This window comes from Opisthorchis viverrini (assembly GCF_000715545.1).
Source record: "Opisthorchis viverrini unplaced genomic scaffold opera_v5_148, whole genome shotgun sequence".
Classification (NCBI taxonomy): domain Eukaryota; kingdom Metazoa; phylum Platyhelminthes; class Trematoda; order Opisthorchiida; family Opisthorchiidae; genus Opisthorchis; species Opisthorchis viverrini.
The window spans coordinates 1,079,382-1,092,081 of record NW_008751805.1 but is presented as its reverse complement, the minus strand read 5'-3'; the positions used below and the strand labels follow the sequence as shown (position 1 = coordinate 1,092,081).

The following is a 12,700-nucleotide window of genomic DNA, read 5'->3' as shown; positions in this document are numbered from 1 at the left end:
ACGATTACTCGTAGTACGGGGTCTCGCTGCTCTTGGTCTGGCTGCTCCCCTTTGGCCTTCCTGGCATGGTTGCACCTTGTGGAACGAAGTTCCAGCCAGTGTAGCTCGCAGGATCATTGCAGCACTGAAGCCCGACCACCACGTCAAGGTGGCAGCTTTAGGTCGGGGATAAGTAGGCTAGGGTACATTTATAAGGTTTTATGACTAATCGGTCTGGCTTTAGACCAAATTAGGTGGGCTCTTCCAGCCAAATGGACTAGGTCGATTTAGTTTATAATAATCCTGGTGCCGAGGAAAGCACTTACTGGTAATCTATAATCTTTTGTTGCCAGTGGCCACTTGCGGTGAAAAATAAGCTGCTATTCCCTTTCTTTTGCAGGTTTCTGTCATGATTTGACGAGCAACGTCGATCCGTACACGAGCTATTTAGCATTCCCGATGAGTGATCAAAATTTCGTCAGACTCCTGGAGGAACAAGAAAGTGGCATCACCCGAACAAGTTTGAATCTCGAGCAACTCAAGGAATTCAAGTTGGATTATGAGAACGTAATAGCAAAGCTTCAAGAGTTACAAAAGTCGTTAACAAAGCCTGCCTATTTGCCGTTCGCCCGCAAGGCTCTAGTTTTTGGCAGACTTGTGCACACCAATGAAATTCTTGTACATCTCGGTGGAAACAATGAATATTTCGCGGAACTTTCAACCTATGAGGCAGTTCAACTGCTCCAACGTCGAATTTCGAAGTTGGATGAGAGTATCGGATTACTTGAGCAGCAAAAAAGTTTGCTGGAAGACCGGAAACAGTACACCTCGGAGTTCTCGCAAACCCGGCGTATTTTGTCTGGTCCCGGAAACTCGGATGCTTCAATTGGTGAGGACGAGGAAGTTGAGATTCGAGAAAACTACGATTCTGACACTGAACGCCAGTGGAGGCAGAAGCACATTCAGAGTCGCCAGGAGGAACGAAGGTTACTAAGTCAGATGCCTTCTGAAACTGTGAAACGCAAAGTGCGGTTTCGTGACCAGAGCAGTGGTGCCAGTGGGTCAGACTCGGACGAAACGGTAACCACAATATATTTCCAGCACAGCTCGGTTTCGGGGCCCATCGCACGATCGGAAGTGACTGATCTCTCTACTTTGACCGTAACTGAAGCTGTTGATATGATAAATAAGTTTGGGAAGATTTCTGATAGCGTGGTTGCCTTGGAGCGACAATCCACACAGCCTTTCGGTGGCATTGTCGAACGAGACTCTATCACAACTGACATCTCCTCTCCTGTACCCATCCAGCAAGAATCCTCGCGACCCTCGCGTTTTCGCTCCGAACGCCTCAAACAACGTATGTAAGGTGCACCTGTCCACTTTTTCCACCGAGGTCTTTCCACGATTAAGATTTTTGCACTATTTAAGAATTTTACTGCGGGTTTCCTGATGTTTAGTAAAGATGATTGTAATTGACCTTTTTTACTATTCCATTGATAGACGGTATTGTTTTTTATCGAACGACGTTCGATGACTTGCCATTGCTAGGGGTCTGATTGTCTAGTTACTGACCATGTTTAGTACATTCGTCGGGTATACTTGCCCTTCGGTTGATCCAGTAAGCGTTCGTGGAAAGTCGGGAATAATTTTTTTATAAAACGGTCATGTATGTGATTTAATGTAGTACGTTCTGCATTCAAGTGCAAACGTAGCCAAGTATCACCTCCATTTGACCCCATCATTATGGGCTTGGATCCGTGTGCGTATGTTGGAGTGCGTGACCGAACTGCTATGGTTTGTTCCTGATGAAAGCGACCACGGTGTAGTCAAATGTGTGGCCTCTGACAGTAATCTGAGATCCGAGGTATGTCTTTGAATGTATATCTATTCTGAATACCTGAATCTAGGGTCAGGCTGATAGGAATGGACGAGAGCCTAGCTCCGTAACTACAATCGACAGTTGTGCCTGCTTCGGCACAGATGCATCCAATGTGTCGCGTGAGACCTGAATGGGTTGTACATTTACTGGCACATCCGATTCAGCGGGTCTTCAGTATATGAACTGACATATCTGAGCCATTTTCGAGCTTCTTGGACTGCATTTCGTTACCTTGAGAATCAAACGCCTTTTGTACCCTACATATAGTTGCCTTTCAGTTTGGCTTGCTTATTCGACTGAGTGTTTAGAGTTGCTAATTCCGGTTTGTTTCTTGGTATCAATAGGCCCTCACCAAATGTCGTAAGGTCGACTGTTGATCTGGTGGCAGTTAATCTGTCGATTGAGCACCGCAGTTATTTTTCAGACTCCCAGGGGCGCTTGGGTGGGAATTTCCCTCAGGTCTGTTTACATTCATATAGTTCTGAATGTTTAATACATGTAACCTAATTAATTGTTGGATACAGTCTCGGCGTCTCGGTTTGATATCTCTAACGTTTTGATTCCGATATATAGGAATCTGTCCTTCACAACCTTGCCTAATTGAAAATACTGTGGCCGACATCTTTCGAATGGAACTGGAAGAAAGTGTGTGGTGTTTTACAATGTACTGAACAGGAACAGAAGTGATCGAGACATGATTCATGAAATAGAGTAAAACACGGTGACTATTATGCTTGGTAATCATAATAAATTAGTTGTAATCAGCTTCCTAATGCAGATCATTCAACAGAGACGCATAGTTCTTAGTGGACAAATATATGCGTGGCTGTTGAGTGCTGATCCTCGTTTCGACCAAGTACGAATATATGTTTCTTCAGCCATGCGACTAGGCGACTGGTGAGCAAGTCTGTTCCCAACGCTCCGGCTCCTATCCCTACACCCGTGCCCACACCATCACTTGAATAGGGAGCGCTCGAAGCCAGCGCGTGACCAGCACATTGTACTCCGCCTGTGAGGATCGCAGTTTCCTCAGGCAGTCCTTTGGACGTCTTTGATAGGGGATTACACCCCATGAGGCTATTTGCTTGACAAGCCAGAAGCGATTCGGCCGTCAGTCCTGGGAGTGAGTGAGATGTTGTGTGAATTGGTGCCGTCCGATCGTGTGAGCTCCCTTTCTTGGCGGAATGCTTTCTTCCAGTGATAGTCGAACCTCCAGCTGACGAGTCCGGAAGAGAGAACAGTAACAGCAAGCGGGTGTACGGTTCCGGTGGCTCCCATTCGATGCATTTCTGTAGGCGCTTCAGCATATTTCCAGGTAACTGAAATGAAATGGACGCAGGTTATTTTCGACCACACTGATGTGTTCGTGGTGAATGATCCCAGCAGTACTGGGTACATGCAGGAATTTGTGTACAGAGCTCGCAACCCAACACGTTTTACAACACGCAAAAGTGCTGCCTATAAGTGGGGAGAAGCCACTTTCAGACGCCTCACTACAAAGTACGAACGAATAGAGCGCTACGACACTATATCATGCTGTTGGTTATTAATGTTCAGTTGACGACTATTGAACGCACACTGCAGATCAGTAGCTTTCTGAACAAGAGTGTGACAAGCCAATCTACATGAGACACTTATAAATCGGTGGTGGTGCTATGCCAAAAGCAGTGTGAGCCCACCACCTAAATGGACTTATCTTCCCATGCTCATTGAAAATCCTTATACCTTCTCGACTGTACTCCGTCATTTTCATTCCTTTTAACGACACTAATGAGCAACGACCTTTCACTGCCGTGGCGTGAAAGCATTGAAGCGAGAGACAAGAAGCCTAGAAAAAACCGACAAACATTCCAAGGTATGCCTTGGATATTCAGTCAGCTTATGTAGATACAAACACATCAAGAACTCCAATTAAATAGCTTTCGAGCTATGTTGTTGTCTAACGCAGGGAGGCTAAAGTGAATTCGATCCCGAAAGGTTACGTTTGTGTGTCTGTTTTCACCACTTAAAATTACGTACGACAAACGATCCGACAAGCGCAGCACAACCAAGCAGTAAGATAGCATATCATAGATAACTCTTCATTTGTCACAGAAGAAACTGACCTCTGTCTTCAATGCCCCTACCTAGATGCTATCTAAGCTCAAGTCATGTGACCTGATTACTTGTTACTGACAAATCGGAGTTGTCAGATCTCCGAATAATGCATTTCTAAGGGAAATTGATAGGTTGCTTTTCTGTCACAAAATGAAATACAGTCAGGACACTGGTCTATCAACTTTGGGTGATGTGCAGGCTTAAAAAATAAGTCCTAATAAAAAGCGGATACCCATTGAATCCTACTCACCACTAATCTCGTTCCCGATTTCGTACTTTCGATCTAAGCTGTTTAAAGTTACCTGGCAGTTAAACGGTGTGCTCGTTGATTTTGAACGTTGCTTTGCGTAGTGACGGTATGGCGTAGGGCCCACCAACAGGTCCAGCTGATTTTATGATTCCTCTCGTGTTCTTTCACACACTCACAAGCGGTTGAGTTCCATCTGTGACCGACCATCATGCCTTTCCGAATGTTGGGAACAAGTGTTTGCTGAGGTTGGCTATGTTACGTAAAGTATTGTCGTCATCCTATAGCCATGGAGAAAATTGCCGTTTTCAACACAAAAAATGGCTTGTCCTCGACCAATGCACCACGTGCTCCTCTGCGGCACCCGGAAATCTCCATCACTCACTGGGCTAGCTGTCACAGTGCGTAGACGCGCACTGTGGGTAACTGCCCTGTGTATTCACTGCAATACATATCGTCTCATGGTCTACATAGCGGGTTGGAATGTTCCGCGAATTAGCAATCGTGATGGCGGTGGGCAACTACGTTTGTTTGCTATAATTACCGTAGAAGTGAGGCCAAAGCAGACGAATGTGGCGTGGTTGACCGATGAATCGCAATGGTAGCAGATGTGAGCGGGAACGCGCTGTAGCAACAGACAAACACAAGGCTCAGTGTGTTTGAGGGAAATTCGCTCGTCTTGTCCGCTGAGATGGCGGATTCCCTGATCAGGTCCGCACGTCCGTGTGCAGTCCACACAGTCATAGAAGACGAGGGTACAGTTGGGGACTCCATCACCACCCAACGCGGAGTGAACTCTAGCGATAACGTTTATTGCCAGGGTTATTCCCATATATCCAATGGAGCACAGTTATCCAGTATATGAGAGACTCCTGGGGCCAGTAATACTTGACCCAAGGAAAACCAAAATATTCCACTCATAAGTACACATTCGTCAGGAAATATTCACACAGCTAGCACACCAGTTTGAGAAAAACTGACGACGCCTTCAAAAATGGGAGTTTATCACAGTTGTTCTTTGTTATGTTGTCCATACCTCGTAAACAATAGCTTGGGTGAAGCGGACTTGCCAAGCTAGGTCAGGCCAACGGTCTCAGCGTTCATTTCACTTGTGAGGTTACAGGAACCGACTTCGCTGGTTACGCAACTCACATAGTAGTGAGGCTACCGGCCTGTCTAGATCGGATTATAAAGTAACTACAGCTACGGTTGAAATTACTCTTGGGTTCGTATGAACTCCAATCACCGGCCGCACGTTTGTGTCAATCGATCGAGCGCACTTTTTTCCTCATTGATTTCTATGGCCATTTATGGAAGACTTTTAGCGGAAATATGGCCGTTCAACTTGCTGTAACTCGATTTTTGGTATTTGTAGACGTTTAAAAAATTGCGGACACATATGGCCTTAGCCACTGTCAAGTGCGGTGAATTGTGCAAAGGTGTGTTAAAAAGGAACTCAGATGGAGGTGGAATATGCACGAAAATGACCCTTTCCAGGGCTGACTATGCTCCGCCGACGATTCGTTTACATCTATCAAAAGAACATCTGGGTTAACAGGCAGTTGATGCAAGGTGGTTTGTTTTTTGCAGAGGAGTTAATCGGTTCGGAACGTACAAGTAGGTGCAGGAATTTCCGAAGAAACTGAAATCTGAACGGATAATGTTGTGAGCGTGTGATATGTTCTCATTGCCCGCTTGTGTTTAGACCATCCACTAGAATATAAGTTCATCCTGAGTGAAAAACGTGCCGAATTGATTTCTTACACGACAGCAGTTTTTTGCCGTCACGTAACAGCTGTTACTTACGGAAGAAGCATCACGAATGTTTCACTGCAGTGCATCGCGCAGTGGCGCTAACGGAAACTTCCAACACTTGTCGTCAAAATGCTAATCACTATCCACTGGAGCCTCTACGTGAAAAAACTACAGATCCTACATATATTCACTGGTCGTAAGCTGTGGTTAATTCCCCTTGTATCGGTAGCCCAAGATGGTCTTCACAACGTCAGCTTCATTTCGGCCGTTCAATTAGGTAACTACCTCGTGATGAGGGGTGTCTTATTTGACTGGGTTCCCGAATGGCTGGTTTTTGTTATCAACACAGCGTTGATTTTCGTCACGTCAATTATATGAACATTTGCGTATAGGCTGATTTTACTCCTCTCCTGTACGGTCTTCGTAAGTTTCGGAAAGGCCCTTGGTGTTTCACTGGCACAAAGGTTGATCTCTTATTTAGCTTGTCCGTTGCTCAGAATGCGGGAAGCCGAGTGTCGAAATGTGGAGGGTTGCCCTTGAGCATGAATGAATGAGGGCTTTGTCTTGATCGCCATTTCTGAAAGCCTTGCGTGATAGGCGATTCGATAACAACAGCTTGTAGATCGCCAACTAAGACAGTGTCATCAGCGCGTTCGAGGCCTGCAACCCAAATGTTTGGGCTCGGTGGGAACCTACAGCACCCTCTCATTATCCAGTGCATCGCCAAGTCAAATAACACAAATGCTTAACGGTATGTGCGTCTGTCTTCGTTGACGATTAGTGAGCTTTGGTGACAGTAGTGAGTTTCGTTAGTACCTCGTCAGGAAGAAGGACAAGCCACACTCACTCATAATGGACAGCCAAATACAGTACCGAAGTGAGAAAATACTTGGTGGTGTGATACCAGAATTTAGCTCGATGTTCCCGACTTCGATGTAAGCTGAAAGTCTGATTCGCACAACTTGCGTTCGAAAGTCGTATGGGGAGAGTAGAGACAAGAAGGTAGGCGGCGGTATTCGCGATTTTCCTCAACCTCTCTTCGGAACTTAGAGTAAAATCGGGTAAGAAGGGACAGAGTCCTTCCAAAATGGAACATAATTGTGCGTGTGGAGACCATAAAATTGCCGGGAGGAGAGGTGAACTGAGATACCAGCGCCATCCTTCCCTGAAGTTCCTGTATTTTTTCAGGCAAACGACAGCCGTAAATTCCCTGCATCAACGCTTGTGGGCTTTCTTATTTAGAGACCGCGGTCTATTGACAGTTCTCAACCACTTAACCTACTGTTGCTGCCTCTCTTAGTGATCCGTCAGCTCATTTTCCTCACAGAACATGTGCATTAACAGAAAGTAGGTCAAAAATATCAGGATCACTAGCATTCGAAACATTTTCCATCAGTTGGCGATGCTCAGATGGCCACGTGGTCGTCAGTGTCTAAAGCTCGCTGTCAGCCGTCACAGAAATGGAAAATTACACCAGTTTTGAGGCAGGCTGGAGGGGCAGGGTCGTGGCGTTCATCCCTAGGTAGTATGGCGAAAGGGTTTAAGGAGCGTTCAGGAGAGCCGCGGGTTGGAATCATCTCATAGGCTAATGGGAAGTGCGCTATCAATTGCCTGGAAAGAGGAGAGAACAGTCATAATGTGTTTCTTAACTGTTCAGCATAGGTCGGCATCATTATCAGGATGCAAACAAAGCTTCACACTTCGAAATCCTGTATCAGTTTGTTTTGATCCGGACGTACCTGGTGATTACGAAACACAATAAGTATGTTTGACATCCAGGCGGAGTGTGATCAATGCATCATACAGTGTGGCTTGCCCATAGTACAGTGTAACTTGGTTATGTAAGAGATACCCAACTGCACATTCGAGGCACCCTTGCAGTTTGTCGTGTGAGTCACCCTTCGCAAAGAGAGGGAGGAAAGCACGTGTGTTCTCTCTTTAGCTGGTAAGCTGATCGGTACAAAATACAGCGCCGCCCACCTTCAACGGCTTAACTATGACCCCACCAAGGCTGAATCCTTGAGCATTGGTTTTTACTCTTCAGCTGTAACTTGAGGTTGTTGTGCTCATACAGCACACTGACGTTTGATTTCTAGATGACAGTGGCGGCGGGCGGTTACGTAGTCTGTAGTTAGATTCCAATTTGCGCACACTTGAACAAACCACTGATAATCCGCTTCTCTTGCTTCTCCTGAGTTAAATGGCCACAGTACGCCGATAAATGGATATTTTTGCAAGAGTTTGGGTTTTAGGTCCTATCAAGAAACGATGATGGTGACCCAGCTTATACGTCTTGCTGGGTAACCACCAAGTCAAGATCGAAAAATCACAAAGCGATATATATATATATATATATATATCGCAACATCTCAAATATCGTAGCGCCTGAAACATGAGGCGGCCTGGTGCAGCACGTTCAGTTACCTGGGAACATCAAAACCGAGAGATTTAGTTGGGAGGTGGGTGAGTCTCTCGAAAAACCAAATAAGTTCGCAAATGAGTGTATATTCGCTAACGAAGCGATCTTCTTGTAGTATTGGTTCGATGGGAAAAACAGGAGTGTGTAACACATCTTCGGTAACGGTAAACCTTTTGTCTGCAGTTGAAAAGAACTTGATAAAACGGTAAGGACGGTAATCAGTTGGAGCCTGAACAGTCGCACAAAATCGTTGCTATTACACTCAACGTACCTGTCTATGCCTTCCACAGAGCATTGGAATCCAAACCGGAAACAGCTATAGAGGGATGAAGAATGAATGTCTGTTAGACGTTGTTCTTAACATAGGATGTTTTCCGCCTAGCGAGAGATTACTCACAACACAAGTACCATAAAATAGTACCGCCTTGACTCTATGAATCCTTATCATGACTTGATTTGGACCGTGCGTCCGTCTGAATGCCGATCAAATCACAGGATGGGATTTTTCCCAACGGCAACATCTATGTACACTGACACAAATGTTAGCCACCAACTGATCAAAACTCCTGATAACTGCTTGAACGTAGCAAACTGCCAACCCCTCTATCTGCACCATAAAGGGGCACTTTAGGCTAGGCTTAATGGTACCAAAGATATCAGTATGGAGCTCCATGATTCGGCTAGACCTCGTTATCAGTGAAGGCTACATATATCGTCTAAGTTTGTTAGACGTATGCTTCACCGTCTCGCATAGAAGACGGACATGAAACTTACGACAACTGAATCGGGATCCCAACGACAACAGAGAAAATGGACAGAACAAACCCTTCCACGGTAACTGAAGGTTTTGTGGTTGGCAGAGGCAATCTATAGTATGAGTGACCTATCCTAGACCCAGTCATATTGATGTAACCGACTGAATGTCGCATGAGTTCTCACGACAATGTCTCGGCCTGTTTTCAAAAGCCCTTTTCTATGTGTAGGGATATACTGATACGCTAGGTTTACATACGAATAACAGTTTATTTGAAGACATTGGTTGGTATGTCCGCGAAGCGAAAACATCACCTCGGTCATCTCGTTGTGCCACAGATGCTGAATCTAATGCATGAAGTGGATGACTCAATTCATACTCACCTTCGTGACGACTGCACACTGGCACTCCATTAACTCTTCCATAACGGTCAACAGGCGTCCGCTGACGATGACGAACTGGAATAAAAAGTACCGATGGCTAATGTATTGGTAGTGAAAGATTAGTCAGTCTAGCACACCAGTGACAGATGCAAAAGTCGGACATTCTAATCTAAAAAAAGACAATGAAAACAACTGCGACTATGTGGGAAAAATGTATTTGTCCATAGGAATCAGAATCCGAAGACTAACACTGGACCCGAAACTCCGTATTCTTCCATTAGTTTTCGAGAGTTGGGTACGGCGAACCAACAGCCTCGTCTTGTTCTTCATTCGTAAATTCTATCATTACCATAAAACAGATTCGGGGAAACCAATTCACAATCATCAAACTGAGAAGGAGAATTAATTGAAAACAACACTCCGAGGGGAAGTATGCTTGCTAAAACTATCTGCCCTGAGAGAGCATGGCTCCTGGATATATCACCATATTCGCTGAAAGCGCGTGAGGAGCTCAAGTCCATTCTGTGCATGCCAAACTTTTGAAACTGTTTGTTAAAAGTGGAGCTCGAGCTCGGCCACTTAAAAACGGAAAGATTTTCTTGCATATTGGAAAAAGACAAACATGATCACGTCCTCAAATGGGGCTGCGAAGACCGGTCTTTCGGTTGTTAACCACCGATGAGGCTAACATACCGAACTTGATTATATTCTGGTCATTCTAATCTGAGTAAGCTTACCAGAACAGGAGGACGAGCATGAAGCGACGAGTTCTGAAAGTCTTCCGCATCGACACTTACGAAATCGTTTTGAAACACAGAACGCGGATCTGGTCACATCGACAAAGATGACAGCCCTCTGAGGTAGCTCGGTTAACTACTCCGATAAAACTAGCCTATCAGTGATTATGTATTGCCAAAATGCGAATAGCTGTTGACATCTTCAGCATAGTGGGAAAGCCGTGAAATTCCAGATTATTATGTGCATGGTGCACTGCCAACAGCGAGCACACTTGCGCTTGATTTCGATAAGAAGCAAAATTGGTCTAGCAAACAATTTAAATCAAATAATATTTGAAGATTGGTTTTTAATGTCTCGATATCTGCACTTACGTCTTCAGAAATAGATAATAACCGAAGAACAGTGGGCATAATGCGCGTCCAAAAATCGACCGCAGTAGCAACCGCGGCTTTGTGTTGTGTTGAGTGTGCAGGTGAAAGGCTTGCTGCAGTCTCACAGTAAACAGTCCAAACCTGAAACAGAAAAAGCATAATACAGTTCACTTACAGCGGCACGTCACTGCATTTCTTAGCCGCAATAAGCTGAATTTCATAAGACCACCTACGGGTGGTCCAAAGCACCTTATCTCACTGCGTTTCAGTAGTGACCAGGGTGGCTGTTTCAGCTCAAACCTTGGGAGACATCCAAAGGGGAAACGATTTTCAGTGAGGTATGCAGAAAGCCGAGTCAGACTTACCTAGCTAAGAACGCGTTGCGAGTGCTAATCATGAACTGTGGCAAATGGAGCACGAAGGCGTACACACAACTGGGATATGAAAGACAATCTCAGAAAATATGGCGTTTCATTCCTTGAAGTTACCAGCATTACCTATACTGGGTTGAATACTATAAAGTTATCTGGATATGGAGGCCGTCCACACATCACTAACCAGTTCAAATGCAACTACCTTTCCATTGGTTTGATATTCCCCTGCCATCCATGTGACCAAATCAATGTTTTAAAGGTCCCTTTCAGCGTGAACAGTTGTGATGGCTTCACATTATTCTGTGCAGCGTTGACAATAGGCCTTTTTAGAGAACACAAGAAAATCGTAGAGCTTATGTAGTGATCAATGGCTAGAATCGGTCAATGCACTGCCGTTTCTCCGAACCAAGATGTATCTCATATGATTTTTTTTCTTTTTTTTTTAACATAAATATTCTAACTGGTTAAGGAGAACAAGTCCACTCCGGTACGTGTTAACCGAACTACAGGAATTCAGCAAGACGTACCAACAGTGTTTACTGTGCTGGGACTAGAGTGGCCTCACTGCATGTTTCGACCATGGCAAACTAATAGTCTCGAGTAAAAAAATGAATCTTACCTGACAAAGAAGAAACGCGTGGTACAGAGATGACATGACCGTGACAGATTGCTAAAAGGAAATGGACAATTGAAAAGTCATTACCGAATGTGGTTTGAAGCGTCTGAATCGTATGGTTAAATAGATCAGTGATTCCGTGCATCGGATTAGTTCAATTTAGGCAAGCACCACCTACAGGTTGAGCGGAACGTATGGTTCCTGTCTGGCAGCTGCTGCTGATGCTCATACTTGATCGGACTGAACTGAGAAAAGTAGGTAAATCAAATGAAACTTCGAGAAATATGGCCGTGCCGTGCGTTTTATTGTGGCCACAACGAAGTTCCATTTCATAAAGGAAACTACTCACAAGGTTGCTGAAAACCCTTCGACAGCCCACGACCAATTTCGCCCTTCTTGGGGCTCATCAGGTAGGCGCAGTCCCCGAGTTTCCGTCAACCTTATGTTCTACTTGAACCCAAATTGGAGTGTTTTCGAGAAATACACTCATTTGCAACTCAATTTGGTTTGGTTGACGGAAACTCGGGGACTGCGCCAACCTGATGAGCCCCAAGAAGGGCGAAATTGGTCGTGGGCTGTCGAAGGGTTTTCAGCAACCTTGTGAGTAGTTTCCTTTATGAAATGGAACTTCGTTGTGGCCACAATAAAACGCACGGCACGGCCGATCACGGGAAGTAGTCAGAATGTGTACAAGCAGTCATCGTGTGGTGCCACTCATCTAACGTATCCAGTATATGACGTCCATTTACCGTATTTGATGACAAGCTTTTTTTTAAAAAAAAAAGTGTGTCCTGTCCTGACTGCATTGTTCTCAAGAAAGCTCTACCAGTACCACTTCTCACAATAAGGAACACATCTAGACAAGATAGGAATTTAAGGTCGTCATGTGTCAAAATATTGCTGGCTCGGGGCAATTACCCGTGGCTGGTCAGATTGCCGTTGATCTGTTCGCTAAGCTTGACAACTAGCTTGCAAACGTTTCATTTTGTCAGTGAATCGCAAGACACAACTGAGGATCATAAAAATTAAGGAGGATGGAATGGTAATTGCTTTTGATGTAAGGTCACTCTTCAGATAAATAGATCTGG

General features: G+C 44.9%; 2 protein-coding genes across 2 annotated transcripts in view; one reads left to right on the top strand and one right to left on the bottom strand.

Annotated features, from left to right (window-relative positions):
• Window positions 1–1,495, top strand: part of T265_14155 (hypothetical protein) — a gene marked incomplete at both ends in the record, with an annotated part of 30,767 nt that extends 29,272 nt beyond the window's left edge. Inside the window, one exon of the mRNA XM_009172257.1 lies at window positions 380–1,495. Within this exon, the coding sequence (XP_009170521.1) occupies window positions 380–1,344 (965 nt within the window). The remainder of the gene's footprint in view (window positions 1–379) is intronic.
• A 1,017-nt stretch (window positions 1,496–2,512) lies between these two features.
• The window catches only part of T265_14154 (hypothetical protein), a gene marked incomplete at both ends in the record, with an annotated part of 113,017 nt that continues 102,829 nt past the window's right edge, over window positions 2,513–12,700 (bottom strand). The window contains 5 exons of the mRNA XM_009172256.1: window positions 2,513–3,177; window positions 8,648–8,692; window positions 9,514–9,588; window positions 10,623–10,763; window positions 11,616–11,666. Of these exons, the coding sequence (XP_009170520.1) occupies window positions 2,662–3,177; window positions 8,648–8,692; window positions 9,514–9,588; window positions 10,623–10,763; window positions 11,616–11,666 (828 nt within the window). The remainder of the gene's footprint in view (window positions 3,178–8,647; window positions 8,693–9,513; window positions 9,589–10,622; window positions 10,764–11,615; window positions 11,667–12,700) is intronic.